At 40.9% G+C, this 23,294-nt stretch overlaps 1 protein-coding gene across 1 annotated transcript in view; it reads left to right on the forward strand.

Annotated features, from left to right (window-relative positions):
• Positions 1–20,984, forward strand: part of MYLK3 (myosin light chain kinase 3) — a 45,174-nt gene extending 24,190 nt beyond the window's left edge. The window contains exons 9-13 of the mRNA XM_079907525.1: positions 2,980–3,050; positions 16,584–16,712; positions 17,893–18,045; positions 18,995–19,127; positions 20,169–20,984. Of these exons, the coding sequence (XP_079763651.1) occupies positions 2,980–3,050; positions 16,584–16,712; positions 17,893–18,045; positions 18,995–19,127; positions 20,169–20,228 (546 nt within the window). The 3' untranslated portion in view covers positions 20,229–20,984. The remainder of the gene's footprint in view (positions 1–2,979; positions 3,051–16,583; positions 16,713–17,892; positions 18,046–18,994; positions 19,128–20,168) is intronic.
• Positions 20,985–23,294: the final 2,310 nt, after the last annotated feature.

Consider the following 23,294-nt stretch of genomic DNA (forward strand, 5'->3'; position numbering starts at 1 on the left):
TTTTTTTTTTTTTTTTTTTTTTTTTTTTTGCGGTATATGGGCCTCTCACCGTTGTGGCCCCTCCCGTTGCGGAGCACAGGCTCCGGACGCACAGGCTCAGCGGCCATGGCTCACGGGCCCAGCCGCTCCGCGGCATGTGGGATCCTCCCAGACCGGGGCACGAACCCGTGTCCCCTGCATCGGCAGGCGGACTCTCAACCACTGCGCCACCAGGGAAGCCCCAGGAGTATATTATATATGAATCAAAAGCTCAAGCTAGAAGAGCAAAGTTGATAAATTACACTTCATCAAAATTAGAAACCGTTATGTTTCGAAGGACACCATAATGAAAATGAAATAACAGCCCACAGAATGGGAGAAAATATTTTCAAATCATATATCTGATAAAGGACTTGTATCTAGGATATATAAAGAACTCTTACAACTCATTGAGAAAGACAAATTTGAAAATGGGCAAAGAATTTGAATAGACATTTATCCAATGAGGATATAAAAATGGCCAATAAGCACATGAAAAGATTTTTAACATCATTAGTCAAAAGAGAAATGTAAATCAAAAGTACAATGAGATACTATTTCACACCCATTGGATTAGCTAAAATAAAAAATAAAAATGGCAGACAAGAAGTGTTACTAGGATTTGGAGAAATTGGAACTCTCGTACATTGCTGGTGGGATTGTAAAGTTGTGCATCCACTTTAGAAAACAATTTGGCAGTTCCTATAATGTTAAACAAAGAGTTATCATATGACCCAGCAATTTCACTTCTAGGCATATACTCAAGAATTGAAAACAGAAGTCAACACAAAAACTTGTACACAAATGTCCTTAGCAGCATTATGCATAATAGCCAAAAAGTAGAAACAACCCCAATGTTTACTAACTGATGAATAGATAAACAAAATGTGGTAGGTACTGTCCTTACAATGAATATTATTCAGCCATGAAAAGGAATCAAGTATTGGTACATGAATGAACCTTGAAAATATTATGCTGACTGAAAGAAATCAGATGCAAAAGGTCACATATTTATGATTCATATGATTCCATTTATATGAAATGACCAGAACAGGCAAATCTACAGAGACAGAAAATACATTAGTGATTGCCAGGAGTTGTGGGTGAGGAGGATGGAGAGTGACTGCTGATGAATATGGGTTTTTTTTCTTTGAAGTGCTGAAAATGTTCTAAAATTAGATAGTGGTGAACTATCTACTGAAAACCACTGAATTGTACACTTTAAAATGGTAATTTTTTTATGATCTCATGTTTTATTATTATTTATGTTTATTATTTATATTTCAATAATTTATGTTTATTATTTATATTTCAAAATTTTAGGAAAATTAAGTTCACCTATTTCTTTTTACTTATTTAATGTGGCTATTAGAAAATTTTGAATTATATATGTAGCTCACATTATATTTCTATTGGACAGTGTTGTTCTAGACCTTACAAAGAAGACATGAAGACTTTTTGTTTTAGTTTTATTTATTTATTTGGATTTTTAAATAAATTAATTTATTTTTGGCTGCGTTGGGTCTTCGTTGCTGCATGCGGGCTTTCTCTGGTTGTGGCAAGTGGGGGCTACACTTCCTTGTGGTGCGCGGGCTTCTCATTGCAGTGGTTTCTCTTGCTGCGGAGCATGGGCTCTAGGTGCATGGGCTTCAGTAGTTGTGGCAGGTGGTCTCAGTAGTTGTGGCTCATGGGCTCTAGAGCACAGGGTCAGTAGTTGTGGCACACAGGCCCAGTTGCTCTGCGGCATGTGGGATCGTCCCTGACCAGGGCTCGAACCCGTGTCCCCTGCATTGGCAGGCGGATTCTTAACCACTGCACCACCAGGGAATTCCCAAGACATGAAGATTTTTAATCATCAACTTCCTGAACCTATCTGAGGGATTTCACAACCGCTTTGTAACGTAAATAGCAATAAAAACTTCTGTTAGGAGAAATAGTACCTGACATTTGCTTCATAAGCTGGAAAGTTTTTAATGCGTACTCTGTCATTTGATCTTCCCACCCTCCCAGGAGGAAGGCAGGAAGAGGTTATTATTCCCATTTTACAGATGGAGACACTGAGTTTCCGGAATGGGAAAGTACTCATCTAGGGCTAGGGACCCTGGTAATGGACCCCTGGACCTCAGGCACTGGCCTTAGGTCTCTAGATCCTTTATACCATAAGCCCTCCATCTGCCCTCCACCCCTACCCCTATCCAAATTTGTCTGGCACAAGCAACGAGAATCGTTCCAGTCTCCCTCAGGGCCTCCAAGCTGATCTGAAACACTTAAGAGAAGTATGTCAAGTCCAGCACCTCCATCCCATGGGTCACAGCTGTCACCACAAAATGGCAGGTTGACATTTTGCAGCTCTGATCTCCTTGACCAAGCTACTGCAGATTTGGTCTCACCCCTGAGATTCTGATGTAATCAGGTCAGGGTTGGGGCCTGGGTGTTGGGACTTTTGAGGACTTCCCTGATGATTCTAGCGTGCAGCCAGGGTTTGGAGCCGCCACCCCAAGCCAATGGTCACGAACAATCAGCTTGTGGGCCAAATCCGCATCCCAGACATGTCGTGTTTGATTCCTATACGTGATGAATGCATGCTTAAATTGGATTAAGTTGTTAACATTTAAAAGCATGGAATTTTTACTTAAACCTGGATTTCTGGCTTCCCTTGAGGACTGAGGAACTCTGGCGACTGGGCCTGCATTCCTGTGTGGTGGCCAGTGGCTGGAGCTGAGCAGTGGCTGCCCCTTTACCCAGGGCAGGAGTTCTCCAGTTCCCCACCGTCCATACTACTCCTTATTGTCTCACACTAGGCCACATCATTTATTTTCAATATCTATCCATCCCTATAGGGCTGCCCTGTAGGGCTTTCCCTTGCAGGCTGGGAAACTGAGGCCTATTGACAACTAAGTGTGGGAACTCAGACCTTCTTAGCTGTTGATTAAGCTATGCTAACTTCTCTTTCTTTCCCAGCCTGAGAACATACTGTGTGTCAATCAGACGGGACACCAAATTAAGATCATTGACTTCGGGCTGGCCAGAAGGTAAGGGAGTTTTATTTCAGTGGTTTGACAGAGCTCCTTGGAAACCCTTGGTGGCTCTCTTCGACATGGTTACCTACAACTCAGCCAATTTTTGAGTTTTGGGACTGATATAAGAAAGCTCTCTCACTGAGGCTGGCAGCCTTTACAAAGACTGCGTAGAGAGGCCTCGTTACTACTGCAGGGGGCGGCTTTGTGCGGCGGGCTCTGCTTCTCCTTAAAAGGCTGTGGGATTAACAGTATTTCAAACCACCTGTGTGAACAGAGAGGGGAGTGATAAAGGGGGTCACTGAATGGGGGTGCTGGGAAGCTCCTTCTATTCATCCTGCAGGCCTCCTGGGGCCAAGATGTACTGGGCTGTGTGATGCATTCATCACCAACCCTGCCCTCCAGAAAATGACTAGGTTAAATAGGATGGTGCCAAGGGTAAGTGGTTCTGGGCACTCAGGACTGGATTAGATCTTGGTAAAATGGTGATACAATGCAGTGCCCGCTGATATGGGCAATAATGAAGTTTAAATGAGATAATACATCAACAGTGGAGACCCATTCTATGAGGGTGATTAGGTTCTCAAGTTTCAGTGCATAAAGAGAATATCATATATAATTTAAAAAACATCTTAAAGTCCCTTAAAACGCCTAAAGCCTAGTGACATATAGTTTTACTGTTGGATCCTCATGCTTGATGAACACCGTGTCTCTGCAGGGCTCTTGCCCATGGCATGCACAACCAGTGGTGTGGCTGTAGCAGACCCTTGGCATTGGGGAGGGCATCCACAGTCTGTGAAGATGGCAATAAATGTATGTTCATCCTCCAGGCTTCCTCCAGAATTCTATTTCCACCAAGAATGACATTTCTCTGAGAATCACATACTTTCTAGATATGTCTTCACACCACGGCTTCAAATCTTGAAATGTTCTTACTCTAATGGTCATTTTCCACACAGAAGTTGTTTTTGTCACTTTTGGAGCCTTGCAGCATCTACCACTCCATCCACAAGGGGGGAAAGGAGCACTTCATCCCCATGGTGGCAGAGCCGTGCCTGAGCTCAGCCTCTGGTGTCCAGCACTGGCCTCCCAGAGGAGGCGTTCAAACCCACAGTGGTGGTCCTCCTAGGTCACTTCCCCACTGGTTGGAGAGGTAAATGTCACCTCTTTGCAGGTGTGAAAGGTATATTTTCAGGGCCCCACATGATGGATGGGAGGCTAAGTGTGGTATTGGAGCAACAGCAGAGGGAAGTTCTTACCACCGCGCTGTACCTTCAGGGTCCACACTACACAGCATTCTGCATTTCATGAACAGTCCCGAATCCCCCAACCCACTCAATCCATAATGTAAAAAATTTGCTTAATATTTTCCCAAATAATGTTGTATAAAATTGGGATGCATCCTATACACTTGCACACCTTATGCACCAGGGCGTGATTCTCAACCTATTTTTCATGTCTCCACCTGCCCCACAAAGAGCCTTTTTAACCATTTCTTTCCTAATCCCTCAGTCTCTTCCTCATGAAATGTAATGCCACAGGTGTATTGTGTATCTGTTTATGTACTGTGGCCCTTTGGAGAGCCGCAGACCGTTGTAATAGCTAAGATTTTTTTGCCCTTCCCCCAAGAACCACTGTTCCCTCACTGTGGGGCAATATATTCTTCATTCAGACCTCACACACTAGTGTATGCAGGACCCTACCAAATGCCGGGTGACCAATTGCCAAATGAGGATTTACAGTGACACACTGTGAATTCAGAGCAAGAAGTAACCACCTGAGGTTCCTGGAGTCTGGGACGTCTCTGAGCAGCCAGAAGAGACGAATGGACAGGGTTTTGTTACCTGCAGGCAGTAGTGTGCTGGTAAATGTTTAACAACCCGCTGCGGCTGGGGCATGAGAGGAGGTGGGGTTGATTTGTAACCTTTGCTAACTTTGGCTGATTTCAAGCTACCAACATGACGTCACTGAGTGCAGAGTTGGGAGGAGACGTGCACCATTGGCTCTCATGCACCCGTGAGAACCGGCTCCAGCACGACTCTGTGTGGAGGCGGGCAGGAGGGATAGTGTCAGTTAGGGACCAAGAATAGGATGCACACTGTTCATGAGCAGGCTGGCCTGGGGAAGGCAGGAGCTGTGGGTGGGACTGGGGAAGGAAGACACAGTAGAAGGTGAGGGCACTAATGGGGCATCCTGAGTAGGGAGGCTCAGATGTTGGAATGGTATCCAATAGGCCATTGAGTCTCAGATGGTGGGAGGTGAAAAGTGTTGTAGGCCAATTTACCGAAAATCGATTAGTCAAAATCTATTCCCAATACACACTACTATATATAAAATAGATAACCAACAAGGGCCAACTGTATAGCACAGGGAACTATAGTCAATATTTTGTAATAACCTATAATGGAAAAGAATCTAAAAAGGAATATATATATATATAAAACTGAACCACTTTGCTTTACACCTGAAACAAGCACAACATTGTAAATCTATATTTCAATAAAAATTTTAAAAAATCTATTCCAAACTGTCAGTCAAATTTGTTAATCTGGTTAAGGGCATTAATGGCAATAATTTTTTTTTTTTTTTTGCGGTACGCGGGCCTCTCACTGCTGTGGCCTCTCCCGTTGTGGAGCACAGGCTCTGGACGCGCAGGCTCAGCGGCCATGGCTCACGGGCCCAGCCGCTCCACAGCATGTGGGATCCTCCCAGACCGGGGCACGAACCCATGTCCCCTGCATCGGCAGGCGGACTCTCAACCACTGCGCCACCAGGGAAGCCCAATGGCAATAATTTTCCCAGTGGGAACAGAGGTAGAGGGCAAGTTCAAGAAAATAAACACAGGGAGCCTTATTTTTAATTTTAATTTTTTAATTTTTTGGCCGCACAGCATGTGGGATCTTAATTCCCTGACCAGGGATCGAACCTGCACCCCCTGCATTGGGAGCACGGAGTCTTACCTACAGGACCACCAGGGAACTCCCAGGGAGCCATATTTAAGAGAAAGCCACCCATGAAAAACTGCTGGGCACTGGAGAAGTGCAGGTGTCAGAAAACGTGATACTCAGGAAATTGCACTTAGTGGAACTGGGCTGACAGGTTCACAGGTTCTGGCTGTGAGATGAAAGGAAAACATCAAAAGCATCCTCAATAGTCTGGCAAACTGGTCATTCAGCAAAAAGATTCTTTGGCAAATTGGTTTTTGACAAATTGGCCTGCTTCCTGGGAAGTGTGTCCTTCTAAAAGAAGGGATCTGTGGGGGGAATGTGCAGTTTGAGAGAGCATGCTTTATGCTCCGGAATAGTTAAATGTTTGTAAAGAGGGAGGAAATGACAAATTTTCCCCATAACACGAATTATAGAAAATACAGTTGTATTTCTGGGTGGGACTATGAGAAGGCGCTGAGATTCTGAGTGCAGGTATGACCCCCAGTAGAGCAGGGCCATACAAATCTTCAGAGACTCTGACATCTAGCAAGAGGGACCAGTTTTTTGTTTGTTTTTTTTTTGCGGTACACGGGCCTCTCACTGCTGCGGCCATCGTGGAGCACAGGCTCCGGACGCGCAGGCTCAGCGGCCATGGCTCACGGGCCCAGCCGCTCCGCGGCACGTGGGATCTTCCCAGACCGGGTCACGAACCCGCGCCCCCTGCATCGGCAGGCGGACTCCCAACCACTGCACCACCAGGGTAGCCCAAGAGGGACCAGTTTTACACCAGGCTGGGTGGTGAGAGTCATCAGTGGGTCTAAGTAGGGACATGTCAAGGGGTCGAGAATGGAGACAGAATGGGAAGTATCTTGTTTAATTATCTTGGTCTCCAGAATGTTGAGTGCAGGGATGAGCCTCCTGACTCCCAGTCCAGTGCTCAGATTGGAATCTAAGCCCATTTCATCAGATCCTTTGGCAGGGCAAGGAGTTGCCTATCTCAAACCTTATGAGGCTGCAACCTCATATGTGACCTTATGATCACAGAGGGCCTTGCGCTGGGAATCTGGAGAGGGGGGTCTTAGTGGATATTTTGACACAGCTTTGGGGTGGATGGATCAGTTAACTATTGCTACAGTACTGTTGTATAACAAATCACCCCCAAATGCAGTGACTTAAAACACCAATTGTTTATTTTCCTCCACACATTTTCGAGTCAGCTGGGGAATTAGTATGCTGGACCCAACTTATACTAGCTTATGATAAGGAATCTTGTAAGCCAGTTGTTAAACATGGCCATTATTAAAAATTAAGTTGTATAAGCTTACAATTAAAGAAATTATTTTAAAACAAAGATGTTACATTTTAAAAAGTTAACATTTCCTAACTATTTCACTACATTTCACAGTTATTTATGTTCATGAGTTTATTTACGCCGATTGTTATCTATATGGTGGAAAGACTATAGAATAGTGTGCTATTGCCGATCTCTTCCCAACTCTTCATTCAGTGACATGGTGATGGTACTTTTAAATCAGACACGGTGAAATCAGTATTTACACGATTGGCAAATGCTACAAATCAAAACTTAAAAGAAATCAGATAGCTGGTTATTAAACTTTTACCCACAGACCACTGGTTGGGAGTCACTGATCTAGGCTGAATTGAACTGGGCTTGGATGCAGGTCAGTGAGGGCAGGTCTGTTCCAGGTGTGTCTCATTCTCTTCTCATGGTGATGGCCGAGGAGCAAGAGGGCACGCTCCTACAGCCTAGCTTGGAATTGGCCCACCGTCATGTCCACCCACATTCCACTGGCCAAAGCAGCTCATGTGACCAAGCTCACCATCAATGGGATGGGGCAGTATATGCCATCGCTAGTGGAAGGAACTACAAAGTCACATGATACAGGATGTGGCTGTAGGGCAGATGAAGCAGTGGAAACAGGAATGCATCCTGGGAAAGGGACATCCAGGGGCTGAGAGCCTGGACCTTCTCTCCTCAAGGGGAAGCCTATTCCTCTCAGTTTGGCTCCTTGGCCCTGAGGCTCCAGTCAGGTGCCAGTGCAGGGGAGGAACAGACTGCCAGAGGAAGGCTCTAACTCTCCTCCCCTCCCTGGCTTCCCACCACAACTCAGCCACCAAGGTGATCTTTGTTGCTCTTTCACTGGATGAGTATGGTCTGTGTTGGCTCAGGGTCTGCATTTGCCTGACTCTCAGCAAATTTGGAAAAGAAGAGACTGTATTTTGAAAACGCACATCCCTGATTTAAGGGAATCAGGCACATTGGCAGGATATTTATTTTATTCTTCTCTATTTCTCAATTGCCTCATCTGTAAAATGGGGACAATAAACTTACCTACTTCATAGGGTTGTTGTGAGAATGAGAAGTTTATACAAGTAAAACTTTTAGCATGGTATCTGGCGAATAGGAAGTGCCCATTAATTTTTTTAAATTAACACTTCATTTTTTAGAGGAGTTTTAGGTGCACATCAAAATTAGGGGGAAGGAACAGGGATTTCCCATTTATCCCCTGTCCCCACATGCAAAGCCTCCCCTCATCACCATTGATAAGCCTACATTGACACATCATAATCACCCAAAGTCCACAGTTTAAATTTAGGTTCACTCTTGGTGTTGTACATTCTATGGGTTTGGATAAATGTATGATGACATGTATTCATCATTATAGTATCATACAAAGTATTTTCACTGCCCTAAAAAGCCTCTGTGCTTCACCTGTTTATCTCTCCCTCCTCCCTAATCCCTGGCAACCACGGATCTTTTTACTGTCTCCACAGTTTTGCCTTCTCCAGAATGTCATATATTTGGAATCATACAGTATGTAGCCTTTTCAGACTGTCTTCTTTCACTTAGCAATATGCTTTTTTTTTAACTTTTTATTTTATATTGGAGTATAGTTGATTAACAGTGTTGTGTTAGTTTTAGGTGTTTTAGGTGTACAGTTTTGCTGTACACCTAAAGATATCTATACAGCTATATAGGTGTATAGATACACCTATATGATTCAGTTATACATATAGGTGTATCTATTCTTTTTCAAATTCTTTTCCCATTTATGTTGTTACATAATATTGAGCAGAGTTCCCTGTGCTATACAGCAGGCCCTTGTTGGTTATCCATTTTATTTATTTATTTTTATTGGAGTATAATTTCTTTACAATGTTGTGTTAGTTTCTGCTGTACAGTGCAGTGAATCAGTTAATGTATACATATATCCCTTCCCTCTTGGACCTCCCTCCCCCCAGCCACCCCACCCATCTAGAACATCACAGACAACCAAGCTGATCTCCCTGTGCTATACAGCAGGTTCCCACTAGCTATCTATTTTACACGTGGTAGTGTATTTATGTCAAACCTAATCTCCCAATTCATCCCACCCTCCCCTTTCCCACCGTGGCCACACATCCATTCTCCACGTCTGCCTTTCTATTCCTGCCCTGCAAACAGGCTCATCTGTACCATTTTTCTACATTCCACATATATGCATTAATATACGATATTTGTTTTTCTCCTTCTGACTTACTTCACTCTGTATGACAGTCTCTAGGTCCATCCACATCTCTACAAATGACCCAATTTCATTTCTTTTTGTGGCTGAGTAATATTCCATTATATATATGTTCCACATCTTCTTTATCCACTCCTCTGTTGATGGACATTTAGGTTGTTTCCAGGTCCTGGCTATTGTAAATAGTGCTGCAATGAACATTGGGATACATGTGTCTTTTTGAATTATGGTTTTCTCAGGGTATATGCCCAGTAGTGGGATTGCTGCATCGAATGGTAGTTCTAGTTTTAGTTTTTTAAGGAACCTCCATACTGTTCTCCACAGTGGCTGTATCAATTTACATTCCCACCAACAGTGCAAGAGGGTTCCCTTTTCTCTGCACCCTCTCCAGCATTTACTGTTTGTAGATTTTAAAAGTTCTTCCATGTCTTTTCATGGATTGATGATTCTTTTTTTATCACTGAGTTTATTTATTTATTTTTTAAAATTTTATTTTATTTATTTTTTTATACAGCAGGTTCTTATTAGTCATCCATTTTATACACGTCAGTGTATACATGTCAATCTCAATCTCCCAATTCATCACACCACAACCCACACACCCCGCTGCTTTCCTCCCTTGGTGTCAATACGTTTGTTCTCTACTTCTGTGTCTCAATTTCTGCCCTGCAAACCGGTACATCTGTACCATTTTCTAGGTTCCACATATATGCGTTAATATACAATATTTGTTTTTCTCTTTCTGACTTAACTTCACTCCATATGACAGTCTCTAGATGCATCCACGTCTCTACAAATGACCCACTTTTGCTACTTTTTATGGCTGAGTAATATTCCATTGTATATATGTACCACATCTTCTTTATCCATTCATCTGTCGATGAGCATTTAGATTGTTTCCATGACCTGGCTATTGTAAATAGTGCTGCAATGAACATTGGAGTGTATACGTCTTTTTGAATTATGGTTTTCTCTGGGTATATGCCTAGCAGTGGGATCACTGGGTCATATGGTAATTCTATTTTTAGTTTTTTAAGGAACCTCCATACTGTTCTCCATAGTGGCTGTATCAATTTACATTCCCACCAACAGTGCAAGAGGGTTCTCTTTTCTCCATACCCTCTCCAGCATTTGTTGTTTGTAGATTTTCTGATGATGTCCATTCTACCTGGTGTGAGGTGATACCTCATTGCAGTTTTGATTTGCATTTCTCTAATGATTAGTGATGTTGAGCAGCTTTTCACGTGCTTCTTGGCCATCTGTATGTCTTCTTTGGAGAAATGTCTATTTTGGTCTTCTCATTTTTTGATTGGGTTGTTTTTGTTTGTTTGTTTGTTTGTTTGTTTTTGTGGTATGCGGGCCTCTCACTGTCGTGGCCTCTCCCGTTGCGGAGCACAGGCTCCGGACGCGCAGGCTCAGCAGCCATGGCTCACGGGCCCAGCCACTCCACGGCATGTGGGATCCTCCCGGACCAGGGCACGAACCTGTGTCCCCTGCATCCGCAGGTGGACTCTCAACCACTGTGCCACCAGGGAAGTCCTGTTTGTTTTTTTAATATTGAGCTGCATGAGCCGTTTATATATTTTGGAGATTAATCCTTTGTCCGATGTTTCATTTGCAAACATTTTCTCCCATTCTGAGGGTTGTCTTTTTGTCTTATTTATGGTTTCCTTTGCTGTGCAAATGCTTTTAAGTTTCATTAGGTCCCATTTGTTTATTTTTGTTTTTATTTCCGTTATTGTAGGAGGTGGATCAAAAAAGATCTTGATGTGATTTATGTCAGAGTGTTTTTCCTATGTTTTCCTCTAAGAGTTTTATAGTGCCCACTCTTACATTTAGGTCTCTAATCCATTTTGAGTTTATTTTTGTGTATGGTGTTAGGGAGTGTTCTAATTTCATTCTTCTACATGCAGCTGTCCAGTTTTCCCAGCACCTCTTATTGAAGAGACTGTCTTTTCTCCATTGTATATCCTTGCCTCCTTTGTCATAGACCATAGGTGCATGGGTTTATCTCTGGGCTTTCTATCTTGTTCCATTGATCTATATTTCCGTTTTTGTGCCAGTACCATATTGTCTTGATTACTGTAGCTTTGTAGTATAGTCTGAAGTCAGGGAGTCTGATTCCTCCAGCTCCATTTTTTCCCCTCAAGACTGCTTTGGCTATTTGGGGTCTTTTGTGTCTCCATACAAATTTTAAGATTTTTTGCTCTAGTTCTGTATAAAAATGCCATTGGTAAGTTGATAGGGATTGCATTGAATCTGTTGATTGATTTGGGTAGTATAGTCATTTTCATAATATTGATTCGTCTAATCCAAGAACATGGTATATCTCTTCATCTGTCGGTATCATCTTTAATTTCTTTCAACAGTGTCTTATAGTTCTCTGCATACAGGTCTTTTGTCTCCCTCGGTAGGTTTATTCCTAGGTATTCTATTCTTTTTGTTGCAGTGGTAAATGGGAGTGTTTCCTTAATTTCTCTTTCAGAATTTTCATCATTAGTGTATAGGAATACAAGAGATTTCTGTGCATTAATTTTCTATCCTGTAACTTTATGAAATTCATTGATTAGCTCTAGTAGTTTCCTGGTAGTATCTTTAGGATTCTCTATATATAGTATCATGTCATCTGCAAACAGTGACAGTTTTACTTCTTTTTTTCCAATCTGTAGTCCTTTTATTTCTTTTTCTTCTCTGTTGCTGTGCCCAGGACTTCCAAAACTATGTGGAATAATAGTGGTGAGAGTGGACATCCTTGTCTTGCTCCTGATCTTAGAGGAAATGCTTTCAGTTTTTCACCCTTGAGAATGATGTTTGCTGTGGGTTTGTCATATATGGCCTTTATTATGTTGAAGTAAGTTCCCTTTATGCCCACTTTCTGGAGAGTTTTTTATCATAAATAGGTGTTGAATATTGTCAAAAGCTATTTCTGCATCTACTGAGATGATCATATGGTTTTTATTCTTCAATTTGTTAATATCGTGTATCACATTGATTGATCTGCGTATATTGAAGCATCCTTGCATCTCTGGCATAAATCCCACTTGATCATGGTGTATGATCCTTTTAATGTGTTTTTGGATTCTGTTTGCTAGTATTTTGTTGAGGATTTTTGCATCTATATTCATCAGTGATATTGGTCTGTAATTTTCTTTTTTTGCAGTGTCTTTATCTGGTTTTGGTATCAGGGTGATGGTGGCCTCATAGAATGAGTTTGGGAGTGTTCCTTCCACCTCAATTTTTTGGAAGAGTTTGAGAAGGATGGGCGTTAGCTCTTCTCTAAATGTTTGATAGAATTCACCTGTGAAGCCATCTGGTCGTGGACTTTTGTTTGTTGGAAGATTTTTAGTCACAGTTTCAATTTCGTTACTTGTGATTGGTCTGTTCATATTTTCAGTTGCTTCCTGGTTCTGTCTCAGAAGGTTATACCTTTCTAAGAATTTGTCCATTTCTTCCAGATTGTCCATTTTATTGGCATAGTGTTGCTTGTAGTAGTCTCTTAGGATGCTTTGTATTTTGGCAGTGTCTGTTGTAACTTCTCCTTTTTCATTTCTAATTTTATTGATTTGAGTTCCCTTCCTCTTTTTCTTGATGAGTCTGGCTAATGGTTTATCAATTTTGTTTATCTTCTCAAAGAACCAGCTTTTAGTTTTATTGATCTTTGCTATTGTTTCTATTTCATTTATTTCTGCTCTAATCTTTATGACTTCCTTCCTTCTGCTAACTTTGAGTTTTGTTTGTTCTTTCTCTAGTTTAGGTGTAACATTTAGGTGTAACATTAGATTGTTTATTTGAGATTTTTCTTGTTTCTTGAGGTAGGCTTGTATAACTATAACCTTCCCTCTTAGAACTGCTTTTGCTGCATCCCATAGGTTTGGATCATGTTTTCATTGTCATTTGTCTCTAGGTATTTTTTATTTCCTCTTTGATTTCTTCAGTGATCTCTTGGTTATTTAGTAATGTATTGTTTAGCCTCCATGTGTTTGTGTTTTTCACATTCTTTTCCCTTTAATTGATTTCTAATCTCATAGTGTTGTGGTCAGAAGACATTCTTGATATGATTTCAATTTTCTTAAATTTACTGAAGCTTGATTTGTGACCCAGGATGTGGTATATCCTGGTTAATGTTCCATGTACACTTGAGAAGAAAGTGTAATCTGCTGTTTTTGGATGGAATGTCCTATAAATATCAATTAAATCTATCTGGTCTATTATGGCATTTAAAGCTTGTGTTTCCTATTAATTTTCTGTTTGGATGATCTGTCCATTGGTGTAAATAAGGTGTTAAAGTCACCCACTATTATTGTGTTACTGTTGATTTCCTCTTTTATAGCTGTTAGCAATTGCCTTACATATTGAGGTGCTCTTATGTTGGGTGCATATATATTTATAATTGTTATATCTTCTTCTTGGATTGATCCTTGATCATTATGTAGTGTCCTTCCTTGTCTCTTGTAACATTCTTTATTTTAAAGTCTATTTTATCTGATGAGTATTGCTACTCCAGATTTCTTTTGATTTCCATTTGCATGGAATATCTTTTTCCATCCCCTCACTTTCAGTCTGTTTGTGTCCCTAGGTCTGATGTGGGTCTCTTGTAGACAACATATATATGGGTCTTGTTTTTGTATCCATTCAGCCAGTCTGTGTCTTTTGGTTGGAACATTTAATCCATTCACGTGTAAGGTAATTATCGATATGTCTGTTCTTATTACCATTTTCCTAATTGTTTTGGGTTTGTTTTTGTAGGTCCTTTTCTTCTCTTGTGTTTCCCACGTAGAGAAGTTCCTTTAGCATTTTTTCTAGAGCTGGTTTCGTGGTGCTGAATTCTCTTATCTTTTGCTTGTCTGTAAAGCTTTTGATTTCTCTGTCAAATCTGAATGAGATCCTTGCTGGGTAGAGTAGGTTCTTCTCTTTCATCACTTTAAGTATATCATGCCACTCCCTTCTGGCTTGTAGAGTTTCTGCTGAGAAATCAGCTGTTAACCTTATGGGAGTTCCCTTGTATGTTGTTGTTTTTCCCTTGCTGCTTTCAATAATTTTTGTTTGTCTTTAATTTTTGCCAATTTGATTGCTATGTGTCTCGGCGTGTTTTTCCTTGGGTTTATCCTGTATGGGACTCTCTGAGCTTCCTGGTCTTGGGTGGCTATTTCCTTTCCCATGTTAGGGAAGTTTTTGACTATAATCTCTTCAAATATTTTCTCGGGTCCTTTCTCTCTCTCTTCTCCTTCTGGGACCCTTATAATGCGATTGTTGTTGCATTTAATGTTGTTCCAGAGGTCTCTTAGGCTATCTTCATTTGTTTTCATTCTTTTTTCTTTATTCTGTTCCACAGCAGTGAATTCCACCATTCTGTCTTCCAGGTCACTTATCCGTTCTTCTGCCTCAGTTATTCTGCTATTGATTCCTTCTAGTGTAGTTTTCATTTCAATTATTGTATTGTTCATCTCTGTTTGTTTGTTCTTTAATTCTTCTAGATCTTTATTAAACATATCTTGCATCTTCTCGATCTCTGCCTCCATTCTTTTTCTGAGGTCCTGGATCATCTTCACTATCATTATTCTGAATTCTTTTTCTGGAAGATTGCCTATGTCCACTTCATTGAGTTGTTTTTCCAGGGTTTTATCTTGTTCCTTCATCTGGTAGATAGCCCTCTGCCTCTTCATCTTGTCTCTCTTTCTGTGAATCTCTTTTTTGTTTTTTTTAAGTGTTGAATACTATTCCATTTTCTAGATGTACCATACTTTATATTATCCATTCTCCAACTGAAGGACATCTTTTTTGCTGCCCATTAAATTTCAGCTAGAAGTTTTCTTCTTTTTCAAGATTGATTCTAAAAACCAACTTTCTCTAACCCCTTTCCCCATACAGCCACCAATTCTCTTCCTAGCCTTCCTTAAACTTCATGTCCAGAATACTTTTTCTAGATCTTTCTCTTTTTGTAATTGTATAAAATACACATAACATAAAATTTACCGTGTTAACAATTTTCAAGATTAGTTACAGTAGTCTTTAGATATGTTCATATTTTTGTGCAACCAATCTCCAGAGCTTTTTTTACCTTGCAAAACTGAAACTCTGTACCCAGTAAATAACTACCCCTCATTTTCCTCCTACCTTCAGCCCCTGGAAACCAGCATCCTACCTTCTGTCTCTGAATTGACTACGCTGGGAACCTCATATAAGTGGAATCATACAGTATTTGCCTTTTTGTGACTGGCTTATTTCACTTATTGTAATGTCTTCGAAGTTCATCCATATTACAACATGTGTCAGAATTTCCTTTCTTTTTAAGGCTGAATAATATCATATTGTATGTATATACCACATTTTGTTTATCCATTCATCTGCTGATGGACACTTGGGTTGCTTCCACCTTTTGGCTATTCTGAGTAATGCTGCTATGAACATGGGGGTATAAATATCTCTTCAAGACTCTGCTTTTAATTCTTTTGGATACATACCCAGAAGTAGGATTCCTGGATCATATGGTAGTTCTTTAAAAAATTTTTTTGAAGAACTGCCATACTGTTTTCCATAGCAGCTGCTCCCTTTTACATTCCTACTGACAAGGTTCTAATTTCTTCACATCCTAGCCAACACTTGCAATTTTCTATTTTTTTCTGATGGTGTGAGGTAATGTCTCATTGTGGTTTTGATTTGCATTTCACTGATGATCAGTGATGTTGAGCATTTTGCCTCTTTCTATAACTCCTATTGTCTTCTCTTTAACTATGATGCACAATAGAGCAGTCCTCCCCACACAGCTTCTGCACAGGTTGTTTGTGCTCATCCGTGTGACTGCAGGCCAGTCACATAAGATATATTGATCTTCCCTCTTTTTCAGATTGTAAATACCTGGAGGAGGAGGAGGACTGTGGTTTTCTTATTCTCCACAGTGACTTAGGAAAGTCTGCATTTAGGGCCTGGGTGTGTGATGATTTCCCAGTAAACCAAGTGTGGTGGGATGTGATGTCCAGAAAACATGGCTGACAGCAAAGGTTAGGGAGTGTTTAGTGCCCCCCAAGGAATTAGCCGGGCATCCACAACTTCTCTCAGGGCTCACTCCCATTGTCCTCTGCACCTCTCCTCCCCAGGTACAAGCCTCGGGAGAAGCTGAAGGTGAACTTTGGCACTCCCGAGTTCCTGGCCCCAGAAGTCGTCAATTACGAGTTTGTCTCGTTCCCAACGGACATGTGGAGTGTGGGAGTCATAACCTACATGCTGTGAGTGCCCAGGGGCCTCACGCCCCACTGGGAATGGGGGCCATTTGTCTTAGTTCGGGTATCCTTAGAAGCAGCAAGAATTTGAGGGCAAGGAATTTATTGGGGAGGCATCCCTAAGAAAAGCCAACAGAGAAGTGGGGAAGTGAAACGGGGAAGGAAGGCAGCCAGTAAAGTGTGTGTGGTGGAGACAGTAACCACTGTGGGCACCTGGAGTTTAATCCTGCAGGGAACTGGGGCCCACTGTGGGACACCCACTCAGAGCTAGGCCAGCTAGTGGGGGAGGGAGTTGGGGTATTAATACACCGACTCTAATCAGTTGTTGCTAGTGGGCTGGTCCCAGAATTATTAATTCCCTGAAACTTCTGGGTGGATAAATCAGCTTCCACTGGAGAGAAAGCCCTCTGGCAAAGAAATGCAGGTGCTATGGTGCAAGTGGGACTGGAGTGCATTGAAGTGGTAAGGAGAGGGGAGGGCAGGGCAGGGCACAGCTCCTGCATCTTCTAACTTTGTCCTTCTGCTCTGCACTCCCTGTTTTCTGTGGGCTGAGGAAGCAGAGTTAGGATGGGCTGAGAGGAGATATGTACACAGACTAAATGTCCTCTTCTCTCTCCAACTGTGGACATCCCTCAGCTATTTCCTCAGAGGCCCAACAAAATCAAGCTTTGCTCCCAGTCTTATTATTACAGTTTAACTCTTTCCCCGCACTTTGTGTGTGTGCTACACCAGGTTGGGGAATATTGTGGCCCAAGGCCAGCCAGTGAAGTTGTCTCATCTCTCTGCCCTCCTCTAGAGGAGCCTAATAAAGCCAGTTTTCCTTTGGCCCCTGAGGCCTGGGTAGTCTCAGAGACATGCCAAGCTATCTTCACATTCAGTCAAATGTACCTGATAAATGGGCATATTGGGTTGGATCCAAATTTACTCTTACTTCAGGGTAAGGGGGAATGTGGTGAGCATGATAGGGGACTTATTCCACCACTCTTCCTGTCATCAATTTTTCAGTGCTTCCACTTTATTGAGCGCACTGGACTTCTCCTGTGGAGAGGCAATGGGGGTGCTTTTTTTTTGAACCCTCTTGGTTCTGATTAGTTCTGCTTGACCTTGTAAGAGTCTTCTTTATATTGTCGGTGTGTGTTGGCAGGTATAGCTTCCACATACTGACAGTCCTTTCTCTCCTCTGTAGGCTCAGTGGTTTGTCGCCATTTCTAGGGGAAACGGATGCAGAGACCATGAATTTCATTGTGAACTGTAGTTGGGATTTTGATGCTGACACCTTTGAAGGGCTGTCAGAGGAGGCCAAGGACTTTGTCTCCCGGTTGCTGGTCAAAGAGAAGAGGTACCCATTATTGCTTGTCACCCATGATCCATCCTGATGGTGACCATCCATTTGGGTGCTGTGGAAATCAGGCTGGTGCTGGGCAGGGCTGCTGAAGCGAATGGTCCTTTCTCCCTGTAGACCGATTCTCTTCAGGATTTCTTAGTCTGCTACTTCTTTGGGGAAAAAAAAGAAAAGGTAGCAGGGAAAGGGACAAAGGAAGTCAGCTAAGAAACAAGCAACTAGGAGCATAAAATCTAGACAAGAGTTTTAGAAAGGACCATATTTACAAATAAGACCTATTTCCAAGTTATTGCTTTTCATAGGCTAATGTTGAAAAAAAGTTGAGATATGCAGTTGTTATTCCCCAGAATAAAAGACAGAAAACCTTATTTCTTGGTGATGAAGACCTACTTCGTTTTCAGTAGCTATATCAAGGTTATGGGTTGGGCCACTGAGTTTTCCGATACTCAGACATATGGGAATAACTACAAGTGGTGGGGCCCAAGATCTGGGCTCTGAGACAGCTCTCGTTCCCTGGCCTTGACTGTTTGAAAAGTTATGTGAGAGGAAATATATTTCTAATTCAGATGAACAAGTTGACATTATTCTCTGTGAAGAAAGATGAGCTTCTTTCAAGGCTCATGCTCTTTTACTTCTTAAGAGCAATTCCAGGCACAGCTGGCCCTCCTACTGTCCTGCCTTGATTCCCCAGCTCTCTCTGGGAGGTGGTGATTAATCACCAGGACACATACCCTCAATAGAGGGCAGGGAACATTTTGCTGACGACATTCTTGCACTTTTAAGGATGGGAATTTTAGGTAGTAGGTCTTTTTTTAGCACGTGGCATGAATCTGCCTATATGATTAATCTGTTCCACTGACTCAGCTTCCTACCAATGAAACAGATTTTGGATAGCCAGAAAAATGCAACCCCAACTAAAAGTCTCACCTGCTGTTTGATTTCACAGCTGCAGAATGAGTGCCACACAGTGCCTGAAACATGAGTGGTTGAATAACTTGCCTGCCAAAGCTTCTAAATCGAAAGTTCGTCTCAAATCCCAACTATTGCTGCAGAAATACATGGCTCAGAGGAAATGGAAGGTATCTGTTTTTCTTTTAGTAAAAGCAGCATTTGTTTTCTTAAAATGTCCTTTGAAAGAAGTGTACTAAGTTTTTACTTACGTTTTGATTCTAAATAGATTATTTAGGGGGAAAACTGTCTCACGTCAAAAACCTGTTACCTTCGCAACGGAAGAGGCCACAACAGTGAGAGGCCCGCGTACCGCAAAAAAACAAAAACAAACAAAAAAACCTGTTACCTTGATTAAAAAATGCCACAGACCAAAAGTGACTGGCATAAAAATAGCTTTCAATTCATACTTATGTGAACACTTGAAGTGACAGAATGAAGTCTGAGCATGTGTTCTCAATGAACACCGCAGTGCAGCGCTCAGAACTAACTGCCCATAGCTTGAGGATGATTCCTCCACATTTTAGAAAAAGGGCCTAGGAAAGCCCTATTAGGCTTTGAAAGCTTTATAATTTTGTTTACAGCAGAACGCTTTGGAACCATGGACATAGAATGTCTCTTAAAAACAATTGTCCTCCAGGGAAGTGACTTTCCAACATTTTGATATTGGCTTAGATCTTCAATAAAAAACAAAACCAAAATGCTTTACCCAGAGAGCCAGTATACAAGTACACGTATACTCGCACACATGTGAAACAAAAATACTGCGACATTTGCTCCACAGAGTGTGATGCACTTTTGATATTTTCTATTCTATGATATTTAGTTTCATTTAAAAAAAGTTGTTAGTCATGCCCCACCAATTTGATTTCATGACCCACTGGTGGGTTGTGAGTTACAATTTGAAAAATACCATTCTAGGGTGCTCCATTTTTCACATGAAAAGGGTGGGATAACATATTTTCTCACTTCAAACTTGCTCTAAACATGTCCCTGAAAGTCATGTGACTGTTTTACTATAATTGTGGTAGAATCTTCTTTTCCCCTTTAGTTATCAATTTTAAACAAACCCAAGTGGCTAAACTTAAGCAAGTCCTTTTATTGTTTCTTCTTAAAGTAATTGATCTATAAATATGCCTTTTTCCCTTCCTTTTTTCTCTCCTTACCTTAAGAAACACTTCTACGTGGTGACTGCTGCCAACAGGTTAAGGAAATTTCCACCTTGTCCCTAATCCTCAACTCTGCTGCTCCCATGGGCCCAGAAATTACTGAGACTTGTGGTGAAGTCATGACTGAAGATTTTTAATAATCTGGCCTTCTACTTATTTTGTAAAAAAAGGTTATGGCTGTTGCCTTCCTTGTGGATGAAAAGTGGCTGTAAAGAGACTGACCTAAGAACTTTTTTCTGCCTTATAAGATCAGTTGAAATGCTGGGATTACTTTTCAAGTGTACTTACTTTTGGTGATAAGTGTAGGCATGCTTTAGGTAGGTAGGAAAGCTTCTACTTTGCATATGTCAAATTTAATGTCTAAGCTTACTCTGATTAAAGAACCCAGTGGACTATCACGCAGGGCATGTTAGTATTACCTCCTCCAGTGCAAAGAATTCCTAGCATTTTGACTTGCTCAGGTGTGAGCTGACATTTTGTACTACATTTGTTGCTCTAGTGTGAAGCAACGTGAATTTAGGGCAGAGATCCTCAAACTTGTTTTAACGTGTGCTCCCTTTTGAGAATCAAAACATGCATCCTTTAATATTCTTTGAAATTTCAAAATGTACTGACTGTCATGGCTATATCAGAGCAATGATAGTTTTGAATAAGCTTTTAAAATCTGTACATACCTCTACCCTCTCCTAATTCTGCCCTGTCCTGACATTGGCAGTCTCCCTCCTGATCTCTCTTCCACAGTTATGAATCTATGGTCTAGTAAGTCTGGGAACTGATATGTAATATGTGAAAGAGAGATAAGAATGTAATGATGTTCAGCTTTCTGAGAGAAACACAGAAATGATGCATCAAGAGAAAACAAATGCAAACTGCTCTCCTACTGTTTTATCAGGTATATACCCATCACTTAACTAACTTCAAGAAATTATTAACAAGGAGTAATTATTCAAAAGGAAACAATCCTTTTAATTTCCTTAGTTGTAAGGAAGGTTTTTGCTATTCTCATGACCTTCTTGGGCCAGAAGTTTTTAGTTACTTTTAATTTTTAATTAGCCATGCAACAGTTTCACAGCCTTTCAGGACTTTTGTCCCATAATAAAGACTTTTTTTATTGTGGGGAGAGAGGCAGAAGATGGAGATATTAATCCTCCTGCTGCATTTCTTCAGTTATAACTTTCCTCTGGAACACTAACCCCTGTTGGGAAGCTAAGATTTTCAGTATCAGCACATCTAGGCCTGCTCCAAGCTTGTCAGCTTGTGGATGAATATCAGAAGAGATGGCTGCTGGAAACCTCCCTTTCATGGGCCAGTAACAGTGATTTGGTAAAATGCTTTATTTTTAAGGTGTTCTGAAGGCAGCCTCCAGAAGGAGCTATAGAGGATATCTATAGTTCCATCTATAGTATGGTGATTCTTCCCTTCCATGGGACTTCACATTCTTGGGGGAATGCTATAAATCTTCTCCCCAGAAAAATGTAGTTAGTTATCCTGATCTAGAGCACCACTCCCTCATGGAAATATAATATGAGCCACATACATAATTAAAAATTTTCTGATAGCATCTCTAAAAATACCCCGGTAAAATTAATTTTAATAATTTATTTAACATATCAAAACCTATTTTAATATGTAATCAATATAAAAATTATTGAATTTTTTTCATACTAAGTCTCCAAAATCTGGTGTGTATTTTACACTTAAAATACATGCCAGTTCAGATTCTAGATTTTTATCAGACATACAATTTGTATTTAGATTTCATAAAATTTACTGTGGAAAAATATAGTCACATATTCAAGTTGTTCAAGCATCTTAAATATTTTCTAGTATTTTTATGATTAATTAAAATGAAATAAAATTAGAAATACAGTTGCATTAGCCACATTTTAAGTGCTTAATAGCCACATATGTTTAGTGGCTTCTATATAAGACAGGGCAGATCCAGAGAAAATCCGATAGCTATCAAATTTTAATTTTTCCCCCTATATGCTGTTATTCTCTACCTAGAGAAACTTTTCAACAAAGTTCCTTTGAGGGATTTGTTTAGACCAGGCCCACACAAGTGAGAGGTACTGCAGAAGTTAGCTTCCCTTATTTGAAAGGCGAGGGAGCTTTTATGAAACTTTAATTTTCTGGATATTTTTAGTTCTCTGCTGGTGTGTACTTGAAAATTTTTTAGATTGCAACTTTGCTAGCATTAACTATTTCAAACGGGACTTTTTAATTTGAATGAACAGTCATTGAAAACTTCTGGGAAATCAATGATACTCCAATATAAAATAAAAATTAAATTTAAAAAAATGAAAGAAAACTGCTGGGCAGAGGAACTCTGAAAGGTAGTCAGGACCCACTTTTTTCACCTATCAGATTTGGTGAGGGTGTGGGGAAAATGGAATTTTTCACTTTTGATGAATATGTATCCAAATAAAAGTCATGCCCATACTTTCACCCGGCAATTCCATTTCTAGAAATTTATCCCTCAGCAATACTTGAACAAGCGGGCAGAGATGTATGCAAAGTGACCTTTACTGTAGCAAAATGGCCCATATAGGTTGAAAACAACCTATATATGCCTATCAGCAAGGGTTTAAATTTTGCCACATACATATGGAAGGTTACCTTGTAGCCAGTAAAGATAGATCTTGATGTACTGAGTTTTATTATGAAAAAAATTATAGAACATATATATGGTATTATCCCATTTATGGAGAGACATGCTTATATGTGCATTAAACTTTTCTAGGTTATGCAAGAAAGTTAACAGTGTGGTGCAGAAAGTGGGTGATGGGGAGAGAGGGAATTCTACTTTTCACTTTATTACTTTCTAAATCATTTGAATTTTTTTTTTAACAATGAGCATGTATTGCTTTTAAAATTAAAAATTAGCAACCCACTGTCAAGTGTGGACCTTGTCTTGACCCTGATTTGAGCAAACAAACGATAAAAAGATATTTCAGAGACATCCAGGGAACTTTAATTCTAAATTGCATATTTGGGCTTCCTTGGTGGTGCAGTGGTTAAGAATCTGCCTGCCAATGCAGGGGACACGGGTTCGAGCCCTGGTCTGGGAAGATCCCACATGCCGCGGAGCAACTAAGCCCGTGCACCACAACTACTGAAGCCCATATG

This window comes from Stenella coeruleoalba (genome assembly GCF_951394435.1).
Source record: "Stenella coeruleoalba genome assembly, chromosome: 20".
Classification (NCBI taxonomy): domain Eukaryota; kingdom Metazoa; phylum Chordata; class Mammalia; order Artiodactyla; family Delphinidae; genus Stenella; species Stenella coeruleoalba.